This window comes from Phymastichus coffea, unplaced genomic scaffold (genome assembly GCF_024137745.1).
Source record: "Phymastichus coffea isolate CEN01 unplaced genomic scaffold, Cenicafe_Pcof_1.1 PCOF00051, whole genome shotgun sequence".
NCBI lineage: Eukaryota > Metazoa > Arthropoda > Insecta > Hymenoptera > Eulophidae > Phymastichus > Phymastichus coffea.
The window spans coordinates 1708832-1735898 of NW_026706862.1; the positions used below are offsets into that span (position 1 = coordinate 1708832).

General features: G+C 32.9%; 1 protein-coding gene across 1 annotated transcript in view; it reads right to left on the reverse strand.

The window, feature by feature from the left end:
- Positions 1-13265: 13265 nt before the first annotated feature.
- Positions 13266-27067, reverse strand: part of LOC131665444 (probable 18S rRNA (guanine-N(7))-methyltransferase) — a 162849-nt gene continuing 149047 nt past the window's right edge. The window contains 1 exon segment of the mRNA XM_058937324.1: positions 13266-14542. Within this exon segment, the coding sequence (XP_058793307.1) occupies positions 14401-14542 (142 nt within the window). The 3' untranslated portion in view covers positions 13266-14400.

Consider the following 27067-nt stretch of genomic DNA (forward strand, 5'->3'; position numbering starts at 1 on the left):
CGGCACACTAACCGATTGTAGCTTTCTTGTTGTATTTGTATTTTTTTTTTTACTACAATTTGGTCTTTATTACCTCTATTTTATTATACTATTGTTAACCTAATATCAAATTCAGCTTTTATATTAATAATGAAAATGGGGAAAGCTCTAAATAAAATATTCACTTTAATTTTTGTTTTATTTTGAATAAATACATTTGTACGTTTATTATAGATATAACAATGGAATTATAATTAAATAACTACAACACGTTCTGTACATTAAATTCATTAGAATATGATACTTTCTTAATTTTTATCTGTTTTTCATTAAGCGGAATAAAAGCATGAGACATTTGTGTTCCACTAATAGTCTTAGCTTTTGCGAAATCTAGTTTTAGTTCTTCTGTTATTTTTCGGTGCTCTTCGTTTGTACAATACGCAAAAGTCATATTCGGTAATGCTGACACTACCCACTCGTACAATTCTACAGCATTGCTTATATATTTGCCTCTTAAACTAGCTCGGCGGGCTAATCTTTTCACAGTTCCGCCTACTCCATCACACGGACTTTTTCCGTGGTAACTTGCAAAAAAGTGCCACTCTGCATGGATACAATACTTTTGATGATGATGGGCTAAATTAAAAAAATTGTATCGATTCTTGTACTGACTCGCAGCTCCATCAGACACATAAAAAATTTTGTGTACATTGTAGTTCTTACTTTTGATATAATTAATAAGTTTTTCTTGAAACAACGACACTGCTTGTACGTTGTGTTGAAGGTTTTCGGAAATTATCACAAATGATTCCTTCTCTACCTTACCATTTATTTTTCTATAAATAAAAAATGGATGTACCGTTACTTGAGTGTAACGCCAGTGAGCAGCTTGGACTTTATCTTGATGGGTGCAAACATAATTTTCTGCAAAGTCTGACATCACAACTATTTCATCTTCACTCAAATTTTCTATTGTTTTTCTTACAAAGTCATCCTGACTTTTAGCGATATAATTATGCAGTCTAAACTCTTTCATAAATTTTTGTCGGAAATGTTGAATGAATTCATTTTTTGTATACTGCACATCAATTGACATCTATTGTCAGTAGTAGCCCATTGCTTAAATTCAAGTGTCTCTATTGAATGTGATTGAAGTACATCGAGGATCTTACATAGTATATTATTTACACCAGGACAGTCAAAACATTCATCATAGTGACATGCTTCCGTTGTCTCTGAACATAATGCTTCATCTAAAATTTGTCGATAATTGAAAGGAATGTGGTCTTTCAATTTGAATTTTCTACATAATTTAAGTATAGGTTCTAGTAGCAGTTTAATATTTTGATGACTGATGCAAACACAAACATTATGAAAACGTTTTGATTCGTCTACTAAAATACATTGCGGAGGGCGATATCGACAAAATGTAGAAAACCCAAGGAACTTACCGTGTTCCTCAGTAAAAAGAGCAAAAATTTCTTTCATACTGTGTAGCAGTAAACGTTTTTGGAACTTTTCTGATGACTGTCCTAGTTTTACAGTTTTGGTATCCGTCATACCAGGACATTCTCTACTTATTTCAAAATTGAAGAAAAAATCTATTACCATCTTGATTTGAACATCTGTTAGAGCTGATGACCTATTGCGTTGCACGGGCTGATAAAATATAGTTTCAGTTTCACGAATTTTTTTTGACTCACGAGCAGCATACATTGTACAACCTATTTTTTTCTGCATTTCAGATAGATTCTAAGTAGAAGGTGCAAATAACAAAATGTTAATTTTTTCTGAATAATTTTCAGCTTTATGGTACTTTAATTTTAAATCCTGCGTAAATTTTGTTTCAAAATCACTTTGATTATCTGTAATGGCATTTTTGGAGTCTTTGAGGAATAACTTACTGAGACTTAATGTGACAGTATGTAGCTTTTTCTGTATAACTTCAGAATTTTTCTTATCGGCTGTGCTTATAATATCTATGTTCAATTGTTTGCACAATTTATTCACTGTTTCAAGCACTTCATTTTGTTGCTGACACAAACTTAAACTAAAATCTTCGTCTCTAGTGCCATCAGTATCAATGAATGGATTTTGAAATGATTTCGAATCGCACGAGTCTATCTCCATCGGCTCACCTTCCTGACCTACTGGAGAAACAGATCTATTAATTTCTGATTCAATTTTGCTCTGCTTTTCTTGCTGTATATTTCTCACATAATCTTCTATCGAACGTGGAGTCTGATTATTATTGATCAGATTTTTTCGTTCTTTCATGATCCGATAACATACTACTCGGCAACTTTCACACAAAAATTCACCACTTTGCAAAAATGAAGAAAAGGCAGCATAGATCCCATCTGACAATTTTTTGAAATTCCCTCTACGGGCTTTTTCATGTTTATCAATATATTTCGGCCAGCCTACCTCACACCTACAAATTTTCTTAATAATAAATATAGTCACTCTCACGTACACTATCTATGAGGCCATAAATTAGAACTGTCATTAGTGCGGCATCAGCTAATTGCCAGGTGCTTAAGCCTGACGCCAATAAGCTGTCCAACCGGCGCGTCTTAGGGCCCTTAATTATTATAGATTTGTATCACTAATACAAAAGCTGAATTTATTTGATATTAGGTTAACAATAGTATAATAAAATAGAGGTAATAAAGACCAAATTGTAGTAAAAAAAAATACAAATACAACAAGAAAGCTACAATCGGTTAGTGTGCCGCTCGAGAGTCTGCGGCCGTCCGAACGGCGTGTCGGCGCCGTCACTAGTTTATTGTTTATTACGAGGCTGGAAGTGCCGATTACAAAAATGTTAAAACAGTTTTTCATAGAAAAAGGGCCAAGGAATACAATGGAAAAAGAATTTTTGAAATCCAAGACTACCGTTATCGAAAAAAATTTACTTTTTATATTCAAAAGTTAATAACATTTGAAAATATAAAAAAACGGTTTTCTATATTATTATCTTAAAAGTATGTAGTTTTGTGCGTATTTTAAAAAAAACATTCGTGTCGATAGCTTTTGCGGTTAGCGAGATATGAATAGAAAAAAAAATTCGTTGAAATTTTTTAATTCTTAATAACTTTTTAAATAATTAATATATTGACCTAAAAATTTGTACGGATATTGTTCTTCATATAAACAATCATCCTACCAAGTTTCATGAAAATCGATGACATATAGGTCTGGAGGCATTCGCCGTAAGCGAGAATGGGCCATATATGTATAGAGACAGAGCGTAACAAAAGTACTGAAACGGTCCTGTATTTTTTCAGGTAAGGTATTTTTGAAAAAGGCCAGGGTCACGTCTTTCGTAACTTTTTGCAAGGAATTCAATGGTGACCTTGGATTTGACCTTGAACCTGACCATCAAGGTTATTTCAAGGTCAACTTTTTATTTTCAAATGGAAACCCGTCTTTTTTATAGCGGTAATTGAAAGTGCCGGAAATGTTACGTTCAAATATGTATCGAGGTCCAAGGTCAAGGACAACCTTAGAGGTCAAATAAAGGTCAAACATGTGTTGTTAGGGAAACATCTTTGAAATGCGTTGCTGCTCGTCTCTGTATATCTAGAGAGAGAGAAAGAGAGAGAGAGAGAGAGAAAGAGAGAGAGAGAGAAAGAGAGAGAGAGAGAGAAAGAGAGAGAGAGAGAGTTTACATGTAGTATGTACAAAGTAACCGGAGGTTTATTAACCCTTGCGGCATACATTTTTCAGAGAAACCAGTTTTCGTATAAATTGGTATACAAGGGTTTTTAGGATCGCTGATCACGATTCTGAACTCAGATTTTCGAAATTCAAAATGGCGGTCAAAATGACGGAAACAAGATGGCGGCGTAAATTCAATGTATATTTTTTATTTCATTGAAAATTTGTATACAAGGGTTTTTAGAATCACTGATCACGGTTCTGAACTTAGAATTTTGAAATTTAAAATGGCGGATCCAAGATGGGGGCAAAAATTTGGTGTATATTTTTTATTTTATTGAAAGTTGGCATACAAGGGTTTTTGCGGTCGCTTATTATGAATCTAAACTCAAATTTCCGAAATTCGTAATAACGAATCCAAGACGACAGCAAATATTGATATTTCAGAATTTCTTCTGAAAATGTGCATGTAGAGGTTTTCGGGATGGGTGATCATATTTCTTCGAAAATTTCCTTTCTTTCTGCGGAAAGTTCTGAAATTCCATATTTTTAAAAGTCAACTCCTTCCATCAATAGAGGCTGTAACAAACCGTCATCTGTTCAAATGTTGTAATTTCTGTATGTTGGTACTCCATTAGATCTAATGCCAATTCAGTAAATCAGAGGATAAATCATTACCAAACTTACTTGACTTCAATAATCGTTAAATTATATACGTATACATAAGAGTAAAAATATAGCGAGTGTTAAAAATTCTTTCAGTTATATAGCACATCGAACATTTCAAGTCATCTATTGAAGACCGATGGAAAAACAATTTTAGGGCGATAAAATAGATTCGTACGGATCATTGTAGTATAATACACTAAAATCTGTTGTGAGTTGCAATTTTCGTAAGAGCTTGTACCGATCCTGTAGCATTAAAAATTTTTTTTATCAAGTAGTCGAGTTTTTTTATAATTACAAATATTAACGTATCTCATACAAAATGGAAATCGCTGATATTCCTAGCGACACGGAGTCAGTAGATGGACTTTGTAACGGTCCTATTTATGAGCTATTTATTAAATCACTGAATTACTGCAACTTGTCTAACGTATCTATCTGTTTATTCAAATCAATACATTAAGCGGCGCTCCCTCACTGTTTACGCGATTGTATACAAATAAGAGTCGAATCAAAATAAACAGCGTGACGTCACAAAGTAAAAGATATAGATATAATGATTTTGGATATTAAGAAAAATATGTTAATTAGAGATAATTTTAATATAACAAAGTATTGATTATATAGATTTTAGCATGTAGATTCATAATATAATAACAAAAATTACATTCAATTATGAAATAATAATGAACATCAATATGCAAAGTTGATTTATTTATTACGTTAACATATGAAATATTAGAAAAATGTAAATAATTCATATGCAAAGTGAATAAGTATAGAAAATGAGTAAGAATTGGTTTCATTAATAACAGCTGAATAATAACTGTTATTAGTAAATAAACAATTAATAATTTATTTAAACAATAAGCTATATATAGAACGAAAATATTAAGTTTATACTTGGTAATGATGACTTTATGATTTAGAAATCTAAGATAATTAATCTAATAATTGCATAATAAGATTAGAAAAAAACGTTACAAATATGAAAAATTAGTCATAATTCAAATGTTATTAATTAATTTAAATATTTATTTTTAGAAAATACTTCCAAAATTAATCAACTATAAAGTTATATGAAAATTTAATAATTTTCTATTGTAAATATTGTAATATCACATTAATTAACTTTATTAGTTAATAACTTTTGACGACACTATTGGCGATAATTGTATATTGTATAAACTCAACAAATAACAAATTCTGTAAAGTTTACATGTGTTAAAAGCTTAATATTAATGGTTATTTACTTGTGAATTAAGAAAGCTCATTTCTCAAAATTCGTGAATGTCTCTCGAATTTTCGATGACATCTCTCCTGCAAAAATAAGCGGGAAAATCTGTGTATAAATAGGCCCACCTTTGCACAGGCTAGCATTCACTTTTAGCCTTGCAAGGTGAGCGCATGAGTCTGAATAAACTTGGATTATACCTAAGTTCTTTCTCTCATTGTAATTAACTGAGCAAGACTGTTCCTTCCTTATAATTTGAGCTCGACTTATAGAACATCTCGCGCTATAAGAAACTTGGGCCGAATGATATCCTATCAAAGAAAGACTTTAGCTCTGCTTATGGGACAATTCGCACCATAAGAAACTAGGGCATTGTCTGACTTTCCTCGAAATATTGTACTTATTTATATATATTTGATTTACTTATTGATTACATTTGATTTATCTATCTATTTTATTGACAAGTAAGTGATGTTCGTATCACTTATAAATAAAATAATTCGAACTCTCGTATCTAGCTAATGAGTAAGAATTTGTTTCCAAAAATTTTAGTCTACTTGTCAATAAAATAGATAGATAAATCAAATGTAATCAATAAGTAAATCAAATATATATAAATAAGTACAATATTTCGAGGAAAGTTAGACGATGCCCTAGTTTCTTATGGTGCGAATTGTCCCATAAGCAGAGCTAAAGTCTTTCTTTGATAGGATATCATTCGGCCCAAGTTTCTTATAGCGCGAGATGTTCTATAAGTCGAGCTCAAATTATAAGGAAGGAACAGTCTTGCTCAGTTAATTACAATGAGAGAAAGAACTTAGGTATAATCCAAGTTTATTCAGACTCATGCGCTCACCTTGCAAGGCTAAAAGTGAATGCTAGCCTGTGCAAAGGTGGGCCTATTTATACACAGATTTTCCCGCTTATTTTTGCAGGAGAGATGTCATCGAAAATTCGAGAGACATTCACGAATTTTGAGAAATGAGCTTTCTTAATTCACAAGTAAATAACCATTAATATTAAGCTTTTAACACATGTAAACTTTACAGAATTTGTTATTTGTTGAGTTTATACAATATACAATTATCGCCAATAGTGTCGTCAAAAGTTATTAACTAATAAAGTTAATTAATGTGATATTACAATATTTACAATAGAAAATTATTAAATTTTCATATAACTTTATAGTTGATTAATTTTGGAAGTATTTTCTAAAAATAAATATTTAAATTAATTAATAACATTTGAATTATGACTAATTTTTCATATTTGTAACGGTTTTTTCTAATCTTATTATGCAATTATTAGATTAATTATCTTAGATTTCTAAATCATAAAGTCATCATTACCAAGTATAAACTTAATATTTTCGTTCTATAGATAGCTTATTGTTTAAATAAATTATTAATTGTTTATTTACTAATAACAGTTATTATTCAGCTGTTATTAATGAAACCAATTCTTACTCATGTTCTATACTTATTCACTTTGCATATGAATTATTTACATTTTTCTAATATTTCATATGTTAACGTAATAAATAAATCAACTTTGCATATTGATATTCATTATTATTTCATAATTGAATGTAATTTTTGTTATTATATTATGAATCTACATGCTAAAATCTATATAATCAATACTTTGTTATATTAAAATTATCTCTAATTAACATATTTTTCTTAATATCCAAAATCATTATATCTATATCTTTTACTTTGTGACGTCACGCTGTTTATTTTGATTCGACTCTTATTTGTATACAATCGCGTAAACAGTGAGGTAGCGCCGCTTAATGTATTGATTTGAATAAACAGATAGATACGTTAGACAAGTTGCAGTAATTCAGTGATTTAATAAATAGCTCATAAATAGGACCGTTACAAAGTCCATCTACTGACTCCGTGTCGCTAGGAATATCAGCGATTTCCATTTTGTATGAGATACGTTAATATTTGTAATTATAAAAAAACTCGACTACTTGATAAAAAAAATTTTTAATGCTACAGGATCGGTACAAGCTCTTACGAAAATTGCGTTTGTTATCTACATATAAAATAGATCGAAAGTCTAAAAAGTGGTGGCACAGATTATTCTGGCATTTTATTGATTTAACTATTACAAATTCATTCATCATATTTTCAAAAATAAACGCTGATAATCCTATAACATTGAAGAAGTTCAGACTACTTTTAGTGGATCGATTGGTTTCTCACAAAATTCCAACTAAAAAAGGAAGAAAGCGACAACCTACCCAAACCAATCTTCACAAACCACAAGTTTCTGTTGAAAAAAGACGCTCTCTATCTGCTCATATGCCAACACCCATTGATAATTATAGGAGATGCGTTCACTGCAGTACAAAAACAAAAGATGTGCGAACTAAATGGTCATGTAGTACGTGCAAGGTACCATTATGTTTACAAGTAGACAGAAACTGCTTTTTGAAGTATCATTCATGAAAGATTGAAACGAATTAGAAAGCTAAGATAATTAAAAAATTGAAGGTAAGAAGATAAAAATATAAAAGTGAAAAAAAACAAAAAAAAAACAAAAATACAAAAAAAAATCAATCTAATCTTGGATTCACCATTTTGAATTTCGAAATTCTGGATTCAGAATCGAGATTAGCGATCCCAAAAACCCTTGTATACTAATTTTCAATAAATTAAAAAATATACACCAAATTTTTACCGCCATCTTGGATCCGCCATTTTAAATGTCGAAATTCTAAGTTCAAAATCGTGATCAGCGATCCCAAAAACCCTTGTATACCATTTTTCAATAAAGTAAAAAATATAAATCAAATTTTTGCCGCCATCTTGGATCCGCCATTTTAAATTTCGGAATTCTGAGTTTAGAATCGTGATCAGCGATCCCAAAAACCCTTGTATACAAATTATCAATGAAATAAAAATGATACACTGAATTTATGCCACCATCTTGGATCCGCCATTTTAAATTTCAAAATTCTGAGTTCAGAATCGTGATTAGCGATCCCAAAAACTCATTTGTATAAATTTTTGTAAAATTATAACTGAAAGTTTCTTCAATAATGAATTTTGTTTATAAATAGGGCTGTTTTTTCGTCTTTGTTTAACAATATTAACAAATTAATAAAAGTTGTGGCACCAATTGACGTAAATTTTAATTGTATATCATCCTATAATCGTAAAATAACAAAAAATTCAGGTTAAATTCATCAAAAACTATTCTAAATTTGCAAAAAATGCTATGAAAAAAGGTATTCCCACTGTGCCGCAAAGGGTTAATTCAGAGTAGATCCAATGTACTGAATGATACTCAATTGTCCACAAATAAATGAGGTGGTATCCCAACGCTCATCTAATGAAATATAGTACCTTCTCCAATATTTTCGTATCACTGATTATAAATAAACTAGTCGATCATGAACGATTCAAGTGTCAACAACTTTTCTATGATGTGTGGTGACCATGGCTAAATAAAACAAGTTATTAGTGCGGGTATAGGATTATTGGACTTTATGAACTTCAAACGAGTCGTCATGCAATTTCCAGACCGTTGAAAATAGACAAGCGTATTGTTGCTTATAATATAAATAAATTCTGTTAAAGTGATACTGTAGAAAATAGACGACGCGAGCCAAAAAGGAAAACTACGGCCAAAGAAGACAACTACATTTGTAAAGTAAGTTTACGAAATCGAAAAACCATTGTCCGTGAACTAACTGCTGATGTAAACAAACATTTGCAAAATCCTGTAAGTGTAATACGGTAAAGAGACGTTTGAAAAAAAGTCTTTTTGGTCGGCTTGCAGTGAAGAAGCTCCTTTCACGATGTGTAAATAAAAAGAAAGGCTTATTGTGGGCTAAAGTACATGAAAATTGGACGATTGCTGATTGGAAGAAAGTTCTTTGGTATCACCAGTCGAAATTCGAAATTTTTGGAAGCAAAAGAAGGGTATATGTGAGAAGACGGTTTGATGAAAAATACAATGATGATTGTTTAGTTCCAAGTGTGAAGCATGATGATAGTTCAGTTATGGTATGTGGTTGTTTTTCTGGATCCAAAGTCGGCGACCTCATGAAAATCGAGGGAATCTTAAAGAAGGAAAGTTACAAAAACATTTTGCAAAAGTATGCAGGTATATCAAGAACGTGGTTAGTGAGACCTGGATTTAAATTTCAGTAAGATAATGATCCTATATATACAAGGTCTGTCCGGAAAGTATCGGGCCTACGTTTATATCTTTGCGCCATAGTGTTCGAGCGACCTCTACCGGACAGAAACGTCAACAGTAAAGTCTCACGAATCTATTGGTTACTTACTGACACCTGCCGGACATATAGTTCATGTGCAGCGGGTCTTTGTTTACAGTGCCTTTTTCGCGTTCGTCGGATTTTGATATTGTCAAAAATGACTGAAAAACAAGATCAACGAATTCGCATCAAATTTTGCTTTCAACTCGGAAAAACAAGTTCGGAAACTATTGAAATGATGTAAAAGGCCTTCGGAAGCGAGTGTATGAGCAAAACACGAACAAAAGAGTGGTATAAACGGTTCAAGGATGGTCGTACTTCTGTCGATAGTGATTCTCGTTCCGGCCGACCTTCGACGACAAAAACCACAGATAATATTGAGCGAGAACTAGAAGAAGACCTTAAAATACCAAAAACTATCATTTCAGAAATGTTAACCGAAAATTTAGGAATGAAACGCGTGTGTGCAAAATTCATCCCAAAATTGCTCACAGTAGAGCAGAAGAACATTCGCTTAGAAATCGCTCTGGCCAATCTGAAAATGGTCAATAATGATGATAATGTGCTTAGAAAAGTTATTACAGGTGATGAATCATGGGTTTATGGTTATGATCCTGAAATAAAACAACAATCTTCACAGTGGAAGCATTCTGAATCGCCAAGAACAAAAAAAGCACGTCAAAGTCGGAGCAATGTTAAGTCAATGTTGATTGTTTTTTTCGATTGTGAAGGTGTTGTACATCACGAATATGCACCAACAGGTCAGACAATCAATAAAGAATACTACCTTCAAATTTTGAAACGTTTGCGTGATGCAGTAAGAAGAAAACGGCCGCACTTTTGGGAAAGTAGTGACTAGCTTTTCCATCACGAAAATGCGCCAGCGCATTCATCCAATCTTGTGCAGCAGTTTTTGAGCAAACACAATATCGCATTGCTTCGATAACCTCCATACAGTCCCGACATAGCCCCTTGTGACTTTTGGCTGTTTCCAAAACTAAAAAAACCACTCAAAGGACACCGATTTGATGACAAAACAACGGTTGAAAACAATGCGACGAGTGCACTTAAGGCTATCCCTCAAAGTGAGTTCCAGGACTGTTTTGAAAAGTGGAATGATCGATGGAACCGTGTTGTTCAATCAAGTGGGGATTACTTTGAAGGATGCCACCCACCAGATGATAAAGAATAATGCTAGCACGAAAATATAAAGGTAGGCTTGATACTTTCCGGACCAACCTCGTACATCAAAATTATGCAAAATCTACCTTATAAATTCTATAATCGAATTGTTATGGGAAGAACTCGACCAAGCGTTGAGAATGTTTTGTCCAAGCTTTGTAACAGATTTGTAGAAAATTTTGCAATGAGAGTGAAATAATCTTTAAAAAACTAAATTGTACAAGGGTGGTCAGATAAGTACTCAGCCTACTAAAGAAAAATGAAAATTTTAGAAAAGTGGCGTTTTATTTTTCAAAATAGTCTCCTTTTAGTATAAGACACCTGGCTCAGCAATGCTCCAACTTCTTTAACCCATTTGAAAAATACGTTTCTTCGAGGTCTGCAAAGTAGGCCTTCGTGGCGGCGATTGCCTCCTCATTCGACTCAAATTTCTGCCCGGCGAGTGACTTTTTCAAGTTTGGAAGCAAATAGAAGTCGCACGGAGCCAAATCTGGAGAATACGGTGGACGGGGCAGCAGTTTGTAGCCTAATTCAACCAATTTGGCCATGGCCACGACGGAGGTATGAGCCGGTGCATTGTCATGGTAGAAGAGCACTTTTCCTTCGCCAAATGGGGCCATTTTTCCTGCAATTCGACGTTGAATCGGCCCAATAATTCGGCATAGTACAGCCCTATGATCGTTTTGCCCGTCTCCAGGTAATCGATGTAGATCATACCTTGTGAATCCCAGAAAACGGTGGCCATCACCTTCCCGACCGATGAGGCAGTCTTCGCCTTCTTCGGAGCACTTTCGCCGGGTAAAGTTCACTGTTTCGACTGTTCCTTGGTCTCTGGTGTATACCGGTGGAACCATGTTCCATCGACGGTTACGAACCGACGTAGAAACTCCTTCCGATTACGCTTAAACAGCATCAGACACTGCTCTGAAGTTGTCTTACGGTTGCGCTTGTTGTCCGGAGTGAGTAAACGCGGCACCCATTGCGCTGACAGCTTTTTCATACCCAAAATTTCATGCAGAACATAACCCACGCGGTCTTTTGAATTGCCTACGATCTCAACTATCTCGCGCAAATTCAATCCTCGATCTGCCAATACGAGATCATGAATTTTTGTCACGTTATCCTCCGTGGTAGCCGTTTTCGGAGCACCTGGGCGTGGCTCATCAAAAATCGACGTGCGACCACGTTGAAACTCCTTAAACCAATCTTCGACGATCGCCATCGAAGGAGAAGAGTCACCGTATACAGCTTACAAGCGCTTTTTGATTTCACTGCGCGATTTCCCTTCCAAAAACAAGAATCGAATCACTGATCAATACTCCTCTTTTTGTATTTTTCTAACACGCCCTTTTTCACACGCGGTCACAACAGAACTATGAGTCCGATTTGGCTGAAATTTTGACAGTAACCATTGACAAGATAGTACTACGTGGTAGTATATTTCTCTTGCGAGAGTGGCGCCATCGATTGGTGAGGCTAAGTACTTATCGGACCACGCTCATATAAACTAGTTTATACACTAGCTGTAATTAAGCAAAAAGTTTAATTTTCTTTACACAAGTTCTAGTTGTTGCATCTCTATTTTTATTAATTGAAATATTTCTAATGTTGTTTTTTATTGTACAGTGCATTTGTCTATTCTAAATATATTTATTTTGAAAAATATTTAGCAAGAAATTTAATGATCGTTCCATCGATTTTAGATAGTTTTATCTTTGTTATTTTTTCTATTCTCATACGAACGGAAATAATAGTCTAATAAGTATTTATGATCGCTGCAATCAAATCCAACGTTAAATAGAAGTTGAAGTTGTAGAATATACTAAACATAGTCTAATGTAAATTTATTTTTTCAAGTGAATAAGTTTCCCAATTAAGTATGCATTTTAATTTTAATCCTGACAGTATTATTATTTTTATTAACAAATTATGTTTTTGTAACGAAAATAAAAGGGAAAAAAAGTTTTTGAAAATTGTAATTTTTATGTTCAGTAATTCAATTTTATTTGAGGAATCAAATAATATCCACAATATTAAAAATAAAGAAGCTGAGGCGCGCTCACTAATAACGGGAATATTAGAGCCAGACGAACATAAAAAAGGAAAAATAATAAATTCAACTGATGGACTTTATCCAACACATCCATAAGTATAGGTAATGAGAGTTGATATCTCTTATTATTTTAGGATATATTTTTGTTATTAATTTATTTGATTTACAGTATTTTTGCTAAGTTTATTGCTTTCACGCTATAGAATACTCTTTCCGTATACAATCCGTATTATTCCATAAACCTTTGCTATTCACGTGGATACATGAATTATCTCCTTATAAAATAACATAAAAACAAGACGTAACACAAAATATAAATGTTATCAATACTAATCGTAATTTCTAGGAAAAATAAAAAACTATGTATCTCGTTAAATTTTATACAGATGAATATATTAAAGATTTAGAAAAATCTAAGTCATGGTTTTGGTTCTTTGAATCTATATGAGTTATTTAGAATTAGTAGTGAGTGATTAGAAGATTTGTATCCGATCATTGAAAGTGAAAAGTTTAGTATTTGAAAGAAACACAATATTCTTCGTCTCTCATTTTTAGACTGAGTTCCAACTTCTTGCACTGAGATGATACCCACGTATTTCATGGTTTTTACTATAAATATGCATGATTTATGCATTTCTCACGTTGAATGATTCCGCACTGCTTTGATATGCTTTTGCTCGACCTCATTTTATTTTTTCAACTTTTATAATGCATTTCATATGTTTTATCTTACAAATTTTATAGTGCATCACTAATTTTATCTATGTGAAACTACGTCGTCTATCAAATTTGTGATACATATAATTTAGTTGCGAACATTTTTATGTTGATTGTAGTATTTTATTATGTTACCTGAGAGAAAGACAAAGAGAGATTAAAGGAGAGAGTAAGTAGAGGATATTTTATATATTATTTTTTTACACTCTATATATATACAGAATGAAAATACTAATATTCTAAGGCGGCATGTCACGGCATTTGAGTGACTGGTACTAAAAATACGAAAGCGTTATGTTGGACGGAAGTTGTAATCATTTGAATCAAGGGTACGTGGGTGCCTGTTTATTTCATGCATGTGCACGTATTTCCTAAATAATTTCAGGTTGTTTTGTGAGTCAAGGTGGTAACAAGTCCATTACTACTGTAACAGCAAAGCGAATGCACCGTCTGATATTAACCACCTAAATAATTTGTTGACGTGGCGCCTTGAGCTGGAATTTTCTTAAATGGCTCACGGGTAAATTTTTCGTAATTGAAGATTCCATGTTAAACATTAAATCGCAGAAGGTAAAGTTTAATATTATATTTTAAAAAGTTTCAGTTATGAGGATTATATAAGAATAAAATTTCCAAAAGAAATATAAATCTATAATTAAACATATTCTAAAACTTTAAACATCTTCTACGTGAACTGTATTTTGAATCATTTTTGACAAATTTTCCTTGTCTTCGGAACTTTTGTTTTTTTTTTAAAATCCAATTTTTGTGGCACTTCAAGGATCTCTTATTTCTGCTTTGCAATTTTCTGAAATAAAATAATTTTCGTTAGGTCAGTCAAGAGTAGAAAAGATCATTCTGCAGAAATGTTAGTTAAGTGCTAATATTTAATATTTATAATTGTAGGGTCAAGGTAGTTTACCAACGATAAGTGAACAGACGACTACGAAGACTATCGAAGGTTATTCTGTAACATTCTAAGTCTTTTAATTTTTACTATATCTTTATCTTTTGTTTATAAATATTTTTAACGGTTGTGACGGCGGATAATATAATTTTAATTTAATAAGAATTTTTTTTTTGTGTAGCATCTAAGCCAAGAACGGAATGAAAACAGTTGCTCAATAGCGAGGGGGACTGTGATGAGTGTCGTGATAGGAATTTCCCTCGAAAGGCAATAAAAATCTGTACTGCATCCGAGCCAGTGCTCTCTCACGCATGCAAAGAGCGCGTAGCTCCCTTACACGTGTTCAACAGACGTCAACTTGTCGATGGGAGAAGAGGGTCATAAATCCGTGACTGCATCCTGTATGCTACTTTTCCTACGGGATTTTTCTTCCTTTAAGATGCTCAAAAATTTATCATTGGGATGAAATAAAATTTAGAATTATCCAAACTTAATTATTTAACTTCCGCAATACATCCCGGATAATTCTGGCCTCTCAAACGTCTTATTGAGTTTTCACTCCGAAGCTTCGATTAGCCAGAAAATAAGAAAAAAGGGAAATCAAGAAAAAATATACGAGGTGTGATCAAAAAGTAAGGTGAATTTTTAAATTTAGCGGGCTACGTCCGTTCAATCTTCGACTTTTTTATTTGGTTATGTCGGTACACTCGTCTAGAACATACGTTCCAAATTTCAGCTTTGTAGTATGTTTGTTTTGTTTGTGAGAGGCATCAAGGTTAGAAGTGTTTTGCGTGCTCCACGATTTGCTGCTGTCTAAAAACATGGATCAAAGAGTTTGCATTAAATTTTGTGTGAAAAATGGAATCAAATGTTCCAAAACACTTAAAACGCTGAAAGTGGCATACGGTGAGTCTATTTTAAGCCAAAAAACTGTTTACAAGTGGTGTAAACTCTTCCAAGAAGGCCGAGAAGACACCGACGATGAACCTCGTTCTGGACGCCCCAGCACATCAACAACTGATGAGAATGTTGAAGAAGTGAAGAAAATAGTGTTGGGAAATCGTCGAATTACCATTAGAGAAATTGCTGATGATATTGGCATCTCATTTGATTCGTGCCAATCAATTTTGACGTCGAGACTAAGACTCAATCGTCCCAGTGGAGGCATTCTGGATCACCAAGACCAAAAAAAGCACGCCAAGTTCGATCAAATGTAAAGGTTTTGCTTATAGTTTTCTTTGACTGCAGGGGCGTGGTGCATCATGAGTTCTTGCCACAGGGTAGAACAGTAAATAAGGAATATTACCTGCAAGTTATGCGCAATTTGCGCGAAGCAATCCGCCAGAAACGTCCGAATTTGTGGAAAAATAAAAATTGGCTTTTGCACCATGATAACACCCCTGCTCACACATCGTTGTTTGTGCGCGAATTTTTGGCTAAAACCAACATAGTAACGATGCCACAGGCACCGTATTCCCCAGATCTGGCCCCCTGTGACTTCTTCTTGTTCCCAAAACTGAAGAGGCCCATGAAAGGACGGCGTTTTGCCACGATTGAGGAGATAAAGACGGCATCGAAGGATGAACTAAACAAGATCACAAAAAATGATTTTTTGAAATGCTTTGAGGATTGGAAAAAGCGTTGGCACAAGTGCATTATATCCGAGGGGGATTACTTTGAAGGAGATAAAATAAAAATTGATGAATAAATAAATATTTTTTCAGAAAAATAAAAATTCACCTTACTTTTTGATCACACCTCGTATATGGGCGTTAATATAAATGCTATGTTATTAAACGAACTTTTATTGTAAGAAATTAGGAAATAATCGCCCTGTTAAGTTACATAAGTTTTTTTGTATTAGTTCTCCGATTAAAAATTTAAAATAAATAGAACTGCATGATTAGTGAATAATTTAATAAACCATCCATGAATCTATACAATACAGCGTGCGATATAATAAGTTATCCTTTATTTTCTATTTCTTTTCTTATTTCAATACAAATTATATTCGACTGTAAATTGCGAAAAAACCTACGATATTATCCCTAGTATCAAGTAACTTGTAAGTTATGTACGACCGATCGAGTTTGTACCAAAAATAATTTTTAAGTTATTGTAAACCTTCTTATTGAATAAATCTTGATTGAGAACGGTACTCGAGGAGCCATCTCGCGAGCAAAGGCCTGTACCCCAGTGTCCGCGCCTCCGATTTTTCCCCACGCCCCGGTTCTAATCAGGGCCCAAAAATGAGCAAAATCAAGACGCAGAGAGAGGGACTCGCCACCCAGCCACTCCAGTGTATAAAAGGAGCTGTACTAGGCTCGAGGGGCAGTTGAGAAGGGAACCACACGAAGAGTAAAATCTTTCTCGTGCTGCTAGTGAGGAGCAGATCAAGCAAACCAAGGAAGTCAAGCAGCTAAGCAACACAAGAAACAGAACAAGTCAAGGAGAAATCGACCAATACCAAATAAGAACGCGCAAGTTAAGAAAAGGGAAATTTCACAATAAAAAAAACCAGTAAGCAAACAAAATAATTTTTTTATTTCATCTATCTTTCCACTGTTTTAGAAATAGCCCGTAATAAAATTACTTCCCTTTTTTTCCATATCTGGAGACTACTTTTGATAGGCTCCAGGTACTATTTTTGTTAGTGTATCCGTGTACTACTATTGATAGGACCCGTGGTGCTTCTCACCTAAGGAATACAACTATTGATTGGAATCCAAGGGCAGAAATATATGCTCAGTGGCACTATCTCCCTCGGTTAAAAATTTTCTTGACAAGTGATCCACGCCAGTTTAGGCGAGAAATCGCAGTTCTGGTAACATCGAAACCCTGAGACTGCGCTAAGCCTCAAGCGCACCTGAGCTGTGTTGTTGCCACGACGTCACACGGTATAATAAAATGTTCAGATGATCAGTTTTATCAAAAAAGTATCAGTTAAATTCATTTAGTTTAAAAAAAATTGTTTTATGACATTATTTGGGAAAAACATACATTTAGTGAGATTTCGGACATACTTTCGGATCACCGTGTACTAATAATCGAAATTAAATTGAATTTGAAGATCTTTAAAACAAATCATGAATAAATTAGATTTTCTTCATTTTGATAGTTTTAAAATAAAAGATCGACTTTATTCCAAAACAGACAAACCGTAACTACTAATGTTGAAAAAAGAATTTCTTTTCAAAGCAGGGGAATCATATACTTTACAATGTATATTTTAAAAGGAATATCATATCTAAATATTACTTAGAAAATATTGTAGATCCGAATATTTTAAGATTTTTATTATATGAAGCCTGGGGATATATTACTATTTTTATTGTATAATTTATTCTATTACAACGATAATTTTATTGAACATTTTTACATAAGACTGAAGATTAAATCTATGTTAACATGAATTACCATAAAAATTGTTCATAATTTTGATGATCTAGTTATTATAATTATAATTCGAAATCAATTGTTCAAAGAAGAACCCTAAAACCTGTCAGTTTGTAGTTATTATATCTGAAACATTTTGTTTGGAAGAATAGTATTTCACAAAATTGAGTAATTTATATTTAGGTGATTTAAACTAGTTTTTACGTGCATCGTCCTACATGACAATGAATATGTATTCAAAAAAAGTTTAATTAAAAAGAAAAAGTTATTTTTATGGTAATATGGAGAAAAATTATAATTTTTTGTGACTTAAAGTTATTGAGAGAAAGACACACACGCACATGCATACACACATCCACGTACACACACACACACGCGCGCGCGCGTACGCGTGCGCGCGTATACACGTATACATTTGAACTGCCGTCGGACGACTTTTGCGCACCCTAGACCAAAATTAGCAAAATTCAAAGTTTTATATCTCGGCTCCGAAACGTGCTACAGCAACCAATAGAATATGATTTTAAAGGAGTTTTGTAGAGCTTAGAAATACATGCGAGTATATGATTTTTCTTTTTTTATGAGTTGTGTCATCATAAATAAAATCAATTTTTATTGAGAAGCACCTACTGTACCTTGCTAAGGTACTGAGGCGATTGAGAAAGATTGAAGCTCTGCTTCTAGTAATGGCCATTAACCAGGAGAAGAGCGTATTCTGCAAGTCAGACATACGATACCTGGGTATTTTAGTAAACCCAATCGGAAAAACGGAATAAACTCGACTTAGATAATATGCGCCATCTATTGAAGTCTTAAAATCCAAAGAAACAAAAGAAGCTTAGAAGATACTTGAACATGGTATGCTGGTATCAGTAGTTTTAGGTATGTTTGGCAGAACTAAGCATTTCATGATCTCCGCTCTGATCATGAAACCATCTGATTCCGAAGAAAAGTTTGTTCTATAAACTCATGCCAGTAACATGGAGTTAGGTGCCGGTCTGATATCACACTCTGAACAAGACGAGACGGAGTATTTGCTACAAGATTAGAGGCACCGGAATGGCATGCAATTAAAACATTATCTAGAATATATATCTAAATATTATATGGAATATCTAGATAAGCAAGGTACGAGAACTTGGAAGAGGTAATGTTCACTTCAAATACTGGTGTGCATAGTATGACTATGGTGAGTCCTGCTATGCTAAATTGTTATCATCGACCAATACCGCCTAGTATTTACCGTAAATTTGTAACGAGCTGTTTCATTAACGGGTAAATTATAATAATTTCCGCAAAGCAGTGCAAAAAGTCAGCGGCCAGCTCACTGTACTCCGCATTGCACTAGCGATTAGTTTATAAGCTAATTATTAATATTTACTTAATAATTATTAACTAATTATTAACAATTATCTTTTGTTTTTTTTCATATGCTGATATGTAAATGATGAACACCAGAATTATTAACAATTAATAATTTTTTGACCAGCTATTCTTTCGAAATTTATAACCTGTTGGCCAATAGAAAATAATCTATTAATGCAGAAAATCATAAGGCATGGGAATATTTAACAACACAACACTATTACGCCTTAAAGAAAAGCGCAAATATTATTAATTTAATGCACATAAAAATGTATTCTCTTTCCTTATCATTATAAGCAGTATAATGTTCTAATACTATCTATTCATATGCGTATATTATGATAGCCACACTCACTTACAACTGGCAATAGGTAAGCTTGGAATTTGATAGTTTAACAAGTAAAGAAAGAGAGCGCGTCACATTTAAATTGCCTAGACTTGATAGTAAACAAAGTCAGGCCAATAGCTTGACCGAGTAAAAAGAGAGAGACAGCATTTTATGTCTAATTGATATGAATTCCAAGTTTTCCTGCTTGATGACTGATCATCGCATCTAAGGGGGAATTGAAGAAAGAGAAAAAACCGGAATTTGCCGATGGTAATTGTAGTGTGTGAATTTATAATTCTGATTATACTTTGTACTGCTTTGCTAGTTTTTCCCCCAATTAGTGTAGTGTATTTTTTGCATGTATGTAAAAGCACCATAACTCGCCGATGCTTACCGTGTATCTGATATAATTACACAGACCGATAAAATTTCGAAAAAGTAATGACCTGGAGGTGTGATACCACTTATCCGGAGTATTTTGAAGCACAGAATGTGAATCCAACTTTAAAATTGAGCCATCTCCTACGAGCCTATCACACTATGAGTATTTATTTATTGTACAATACACATTAGTCGCTTGTTAAAGGCCATTTATTGAAAATCATATATAACCTTGTCAAATTTGAGATAGCTGACACCAATAACCTAAAATTAAGTATCTATCGTACCCTCTATTAGTGTTATTTCATCGTTGTATTGATCAATATTGAGTAGTATCGATAAGTGCATAAAGTTGAATCCTGTTGAGCTGAAACTGTCCGTGTTAAAGATTGCATTTGAATGTCAGACTAATGGATAAGTAATTAGAAGGATGAAGAATTGAATTCTCGAAAAAAATTTTGATGCATGTTTAATACAAATTTAAACTATTGGTTCCTATGTCATTAACGTAGTTCTATTAATTATATTGAAAATAGTGTGTAACATTCGATCTATTACTCAAAAATATTAAAAATAGTGTGTAAGATTAGTTCATACATAGATAAGATTCATACAGATAAGTTAGTCAAAATGTCTAGAATACCACGAAAAGAGAGAAAAGATTATTTCTGTTACATTTGCGGAAAGTTTGAAGTACTTCATTGCCATAACAAAATTAATGATAACATAAAAACTCAATTTAACGATTGTTATAATACACCTATGAAAAATCTTGAGTTCCTAAGGTTATATGTAAGGTTTGTCGCTGTATTTTGATAAGATAGCATTCAACGAGAAGTTGTTATCCAGCCAACAGTTTGGTGTAAACCCATAAGTTATACTAATGATTGCTATTTCGGCAAATGTGATATAACTAGTTTTAAGCATAGCAATAAAGTATCGCTGATTTATCCAAAATATTTATAATAATATGGCAAGATAGATAGAACTAAAAAGTCTGGACCCAGACCTCAATCAGTCGATAGTGAAGATCAGGAAGATGAAAATGAATTTCCATCTGGATCAAAAGAACCTCAGCTATTTAATCAAAACGCCTTGAATGATTTGATTCGTGATTTCAGTCTCCTTAAAGATTCAGCAGAGTTGCTCATATCACGATTGGAAGAGAGACATCTCTTACTTCCTGGAACAACAGTTACTATTACATATACAGAAGAAGAGATAAAAAAATGTCAAATATATTTCAAAAGTGAAAGTAACCTTGTTTATTGTAACGATATAGAAAGTCTTATCGACTTCAACGGTATAAAAGACGATTACAAACCAGAAAATTGGCAACTTTTTGTGGACTTCTCAGTAACAAATCCTTGAGTACTTCTACATAACGGGAATGAATGTGCACCGGTTCCTATAGGCCACTCCACTATGGTAAAAGAATCCTATGAAAGTATCTAATTCCTCTTTCATAAGATAGATTACAAAAGCCACAACTAGTTAATTCAACAATCAAGTTTTAAAAACGTAGTAGAGAATTTTATGGGAAATCATAGAGATCGAAATTATAAAATAATTTTATTTATAATGTTGAAAAATTTTGAAACGTTAGGGTGTCTTAGAGCTTGAAACTCCACTTTCTATCTTCTCATTTGAAATTCTTCCCTGCAAATTCAGTAAGAAAATGGATAAACGTTTCCATCAGGATTTGAAACAGAAAGAAAGACATTATCAAGGTAAGTGGGACGAGAATATGATGACTAACTATTGCTAGTCTTTACAGAGAAATGATCTATCGTAGAACACAAAGGACGATCCCTGAACGGCCATTTAACGAAAATCGAGAACGTACTTACAAGAAAATGAAGTAAGATATACGGTTACTTGATGTATAATTTAGAAAACCGTAGGCTCAAGAATATACAAACGTAATCAAGACGACCGGACACCTAAGGATTTGCTCAAAACTTGCCATGATATAGCTTAAACCAAAAGAAGAATAATTTCAATGAGTTGAAGCTTGAACAATAGACAAACAGGCATAATAACCTGCAAGCCATTAAACCCTAGGAAAGTAAACTCGTGAACGCAATAATCTACAAACCTTAATTCCCAGGAAGGTAAATCCAACAACGCAATATAGTTTGCAGGTTACTGTATTCTTGGGCTTACCTTTATGGTATTTGAGTGACTAATATGTAATGTGCAATAAATAAATACTCGTTATATACTTTTTTCCATTGTAGATGAACGGTATCTCTCCATAAATAGATTTAAATCGTAAAAGTAATCATGTTTTTTTAAAGCTTGAAAGTAGCTCTTTTAGGCGGTTTTTTTTAGATTTCTAGTGAAGTGATATACCCTTAAAAATGGCTAAAAACTGTATTAATTGCAGTTTTAGGTAAGGATATCTCCGAATACTTAGGTAATGGCTCAATTATGAGGTCGGATTCGAATACAGCGCATCAGAGTACTTCAATTAAGTTGTGTCACACCTCTGAGTCATTTTCATTGTTAGCCTGTGTTATTAATTCTTGTATACATTATTCATGGCCTTCATTTTCATAATAGTGAAAATGTATTGAGAATTCACAGAACTTAATATAAGTACTTCATGACTTATTATCAACCAGCATTCTTCATGTGTATATTCTATTAGTCGTTTTCATAAATGCATAGCATCTACCTATTGAATTTTGAAGTATATGAAATAGCGGTTCTAGTAAATACCTAATACTTATTGCGAGTTTTTAGTTAATAACTTTGATTTAATTATTTAGTTCTAAATTGTTAATAGTTATAAGTACCGAACCTACATACTCGGACACACACCTATAAGAGGGTCGTTTAAAAAGTCCGTGCAAAAATAAAAACTGCTTGATTTTTTTTAATAAATATTTTTTATTTTTCAATATAGTCTCCTTCTAGGCTTATACACTTCATCCAACGCTGCTCTAGTTTGTTAATCCCTTCCAAATTATAGGATTTCTCCGAGTCTGTAAAATAGACATTCGTTTCTGCAATCACCTTCTCGTTTGAATAAAATCTTTTCCCCGCCAGCCATTTTTTCATATTAGGGAACAAATAGTAGTCCGACGGAGCTAAGTCTGGAGAATAGGGGGGATGTGAAACGAGTTGGAACCCTATCTCTATCAGTTTTGCGGCCATAACTGCTGAGGCGTGAGTTGGCGCATTGTCGTGGTGGAAGAGGACTTTTTTGTGGGCCAATCGTGGACGTTTCTCTAGCAACTCGGTTTTCAAAAAACTCAATAACGATGAATAATATTCGCCTGTAATGGTTTTACCCTTTTCCAGATAGTCGATGAAGATTATTCCTTGCGAATCACAAAAGACAGTCGCCATAACCTTCCCGGCCGAAGGAATTGTCTTGGCCTTTTTCGGAGCAGATTCCCCCTTGGTAACCCATTGTTTAGACTGTTCTTTGGTCTCAGGAGTGTAGTGATATATCCATGTTTCATCTACAGTGATGAAACGACGCTTAAAGTCTTGCGTATTTTGCTGGAACAGCTGCACACCATTCTTGCAACACTTCACACGATCTCGTTTTTGGTCAATCGTGAGCAATCACGGCACCCATCTAGCGGATAGCTTTTTCATGTCCAAATGTTGGTGCAAAATATTATGTACCCATTCGCTCGAGATGCCTACAGTACTAGCAATCTCACGCACCTTCACTCTTCTGTCAGCCATCACTATATCATGGATTTTATCAATGATTTCTGAAGTGGTAACCTCAACAGGGCGTCCAGAACGTTCAGCGTCTTTTGTGCTCATATGGCCACTCCGAAAATTTTGAAACTATTTATATACCATTCTAATCAAGCTTCTGTTTAATCTCCTGAGGCGTTTTGCCTTTGAAAAAGTAATGTTTAATCAATACACGAAATTCTTTTTCGTCCATTTTTTACAACCACTCGATTTCTTTGATTGAAACGAATGTAAAACGCTAAGTAATTGGCCGATCTGGTTGAAACTTGGTGTGTGCTCTTCCAAGATATGCCACTAACTGAAAATAACCTTGATATGCACTAGTAGCGCCATCTCTCTGACTTTGCACAGACTGTTCAAACGACCCTCGTAGTACTTTATACACTTATTTTGTATTTTTATTCGTTTGCATCTATACGTTACCATTTATTCAATAGAAGGGCTCATTTATTAATTAACATATACTACAGTATCTATTTCCCCTTCATTTTAAATTTATTATAAATCAAGCCACGATTCGACTCTATACACAGAAGCTGAGCCTGCAGAATTTGAACTCAAAAAAATAAAAGCATATTCTGTTTATTAGATGATATCAATAAAGTACCGTATTCAAATAGTCACAGTAAAATTCAATCAACTTACAATTTCGTTTTATAATCTCCGAATGGTGCTCCTCTCGAATTGAATTATTTAATAATTAAAACTGTAGCAGTAGCATAATAAGTTAACCGTATAAATTAAACGAAATAAATTGTCAAAGATGGTTTCTTACACATTATCTAAATGGAAGGCTAGTATTTCGAAATTACAAATTTCCTAATAACTTTTAAATGCATTCTCAAGATTTTGTAAGTAGTTTTCCAACGTTTTTCGTCATTAAATTGTCAGTGGATTTCTAAAATACTGTGTCCTATCAGAAATATCAGAAATTAGTAACTGTTCGAAGTATGAAAAAAAAAATTACTCAACATTAAGAAAATACATTATTAAGTTTTTCTACGTTGTTTTTTAAATAAAATTTTAAGATTTTCTATATTTTTATATTTTTCTTGCATGAAATTTTGTCTTTATGTAAGCGTAATTGGTTTAATCAGATGTTTAGTTATAGCAATTACTGTTTAATAAATAAGCTTGTATTTTATCAAATCAATAATAATTTTTCTAAATTATGTACATGCGCACATAAAGTATTTTATAAAAATATAATTTTTTAAAACTAAAATTAGTATGAACTAGTTTATTTAAATATTTTTGTTTGATAATGATTGACGTTTATGAATAATACTCACAGTTTCTTCAGTTTTCTTAAAAATTGTTACAATAATTTTCTTTTATTCACCATTACACGAAGTTTCTTACCTGACTCGCAAAATAAAAGTTTTAATGATTTACGAGGGTTGTTCAATAAGTTCATTACTTCAAATAAAAAAAATACTATTTATTTAAATAATTCTGATTTTAATAATTTCAACATATTTCCTTTTAACTCAATACATTTACGTATTATAGCGGTGCTCAATCTTTTTTATGTTCTCTGAAAAGTAATTTTTATCAAACTCTGCAAAATGTTTATTGGTCGCAGTAATTACCTCTTCGTTAGATGAAAATCTTTTACCCACAAGCCAAATTTTTATGTCAGGAAACAAAAAATAATCGGAAGGGGCTAAATCTGAAGAATAAGGTGAATGAAAAAGTATTTCGTAGCGTAAATCAAATAATTTGGCTATCGAATGGAACTCATGGGAACCGGAGCATTTTCGTGGTGAAAAAGAACTTTTGCCGGATGAGGCCGCCGCTTTTCCTTCAGTATGGCATCGAATTGGTCTAATTGTTAAAAATGACTGGGATAAAAAAGATTGCATCTTCTTAAATAAAATATATTATCATGCAAGTATGTATACAACGTGGATCGTATACTCAGAGACACGGTCCGCCTCGAGCAGCCACTCTCTCTAGACTCGCTTTTAAGATACGTACAAATACATCTCGTGCGCTTCTGCGCATGCGCTACTACATACATCTTTTACGCTGCAAATATTAATTCACATATTTCAACACACCTCCTTGAATTTATATTTCTTAGCAATAAACATTTTCAAAAAATCCATAATATTCACAAGTTTCATAAATCTTACATTCTTTCTCTTATAATTCATTATACAATATTTAAATCTTTCCTGAACATTTCGAACTTGTTTTTACCTAGTGCTTTTGTAAATATATCCGCAATATTCTTTTCACTCTCTACTTTTACAATATCAATTTCATTTCTTACGTAGCTTTCGTGAACAAAATGAAAATGCGTTTCTATGTATTTAGATTTCTTTGTGAGATTACCATATTTGGCAATAGCAATTGCACCAGAGTTATCTTCGTAGATTTTTATAGGTTTAACAATATTTACGTCTAAATCTTTTAATAAATTTTTGATTACTTTTACCTCGCTAACAGCATCAGATAAAGCTACATATTCTGCTGCTGTAGAAGATTTAGCTACACTACTTTGTTTCTTTACTTTCCAAAAAATTGTATTCCCATAATAACGTATAACAAAACCTGTCGTCGACTGTCTACTATTTTTGTCACCTGCCCAATCAGCATCAACATAGCAATCTAGAATATTATTATTACTCGATTTTCTTATAAAATTCAATCTTTTTTCTTTGGTTAAATATAAATATTTCAGTACTCTTAAAGCATATTTATAATGCGTTTTATCATAACAATTTTGAAACCTACTCAAATAATTTACACTATAGCTTATATCTGGTCGAGTACATATACTGATATACAAAAGTGCTCCAATTAAATTTCTATATTTAATTTCATTAGATGCTGATTGTGCTGGAGGTATATGTAACCTTTCCTCCATAGGTGTTGAGTACAGTTTAGTATTTTCTAAATTATAAACATTTCCTAACGAGTTTATATAATCAGTCTGATCGAGACTCAATTTTCCTTTTTGAAGATCATATTGAACATTAATTCCTAAATACGTTTTTATTTTTCCTAGATCTTTCATAGCAAATCTTTTCATTAATTTCTTTTTAATTTTATCAATGACAGTTTGATTTTTTGAACAAACTAGCAAATCATCAACAAATAATAATATATAAATTTTTTCTCCATTCTCAGTTTTATAATATAAACAATAGTCGCTTTCACTTCTTTTGAAATTCATACTTTTAATAAAATTATCAAAACATTCGTACCAAGCTCTAGGACTTTCT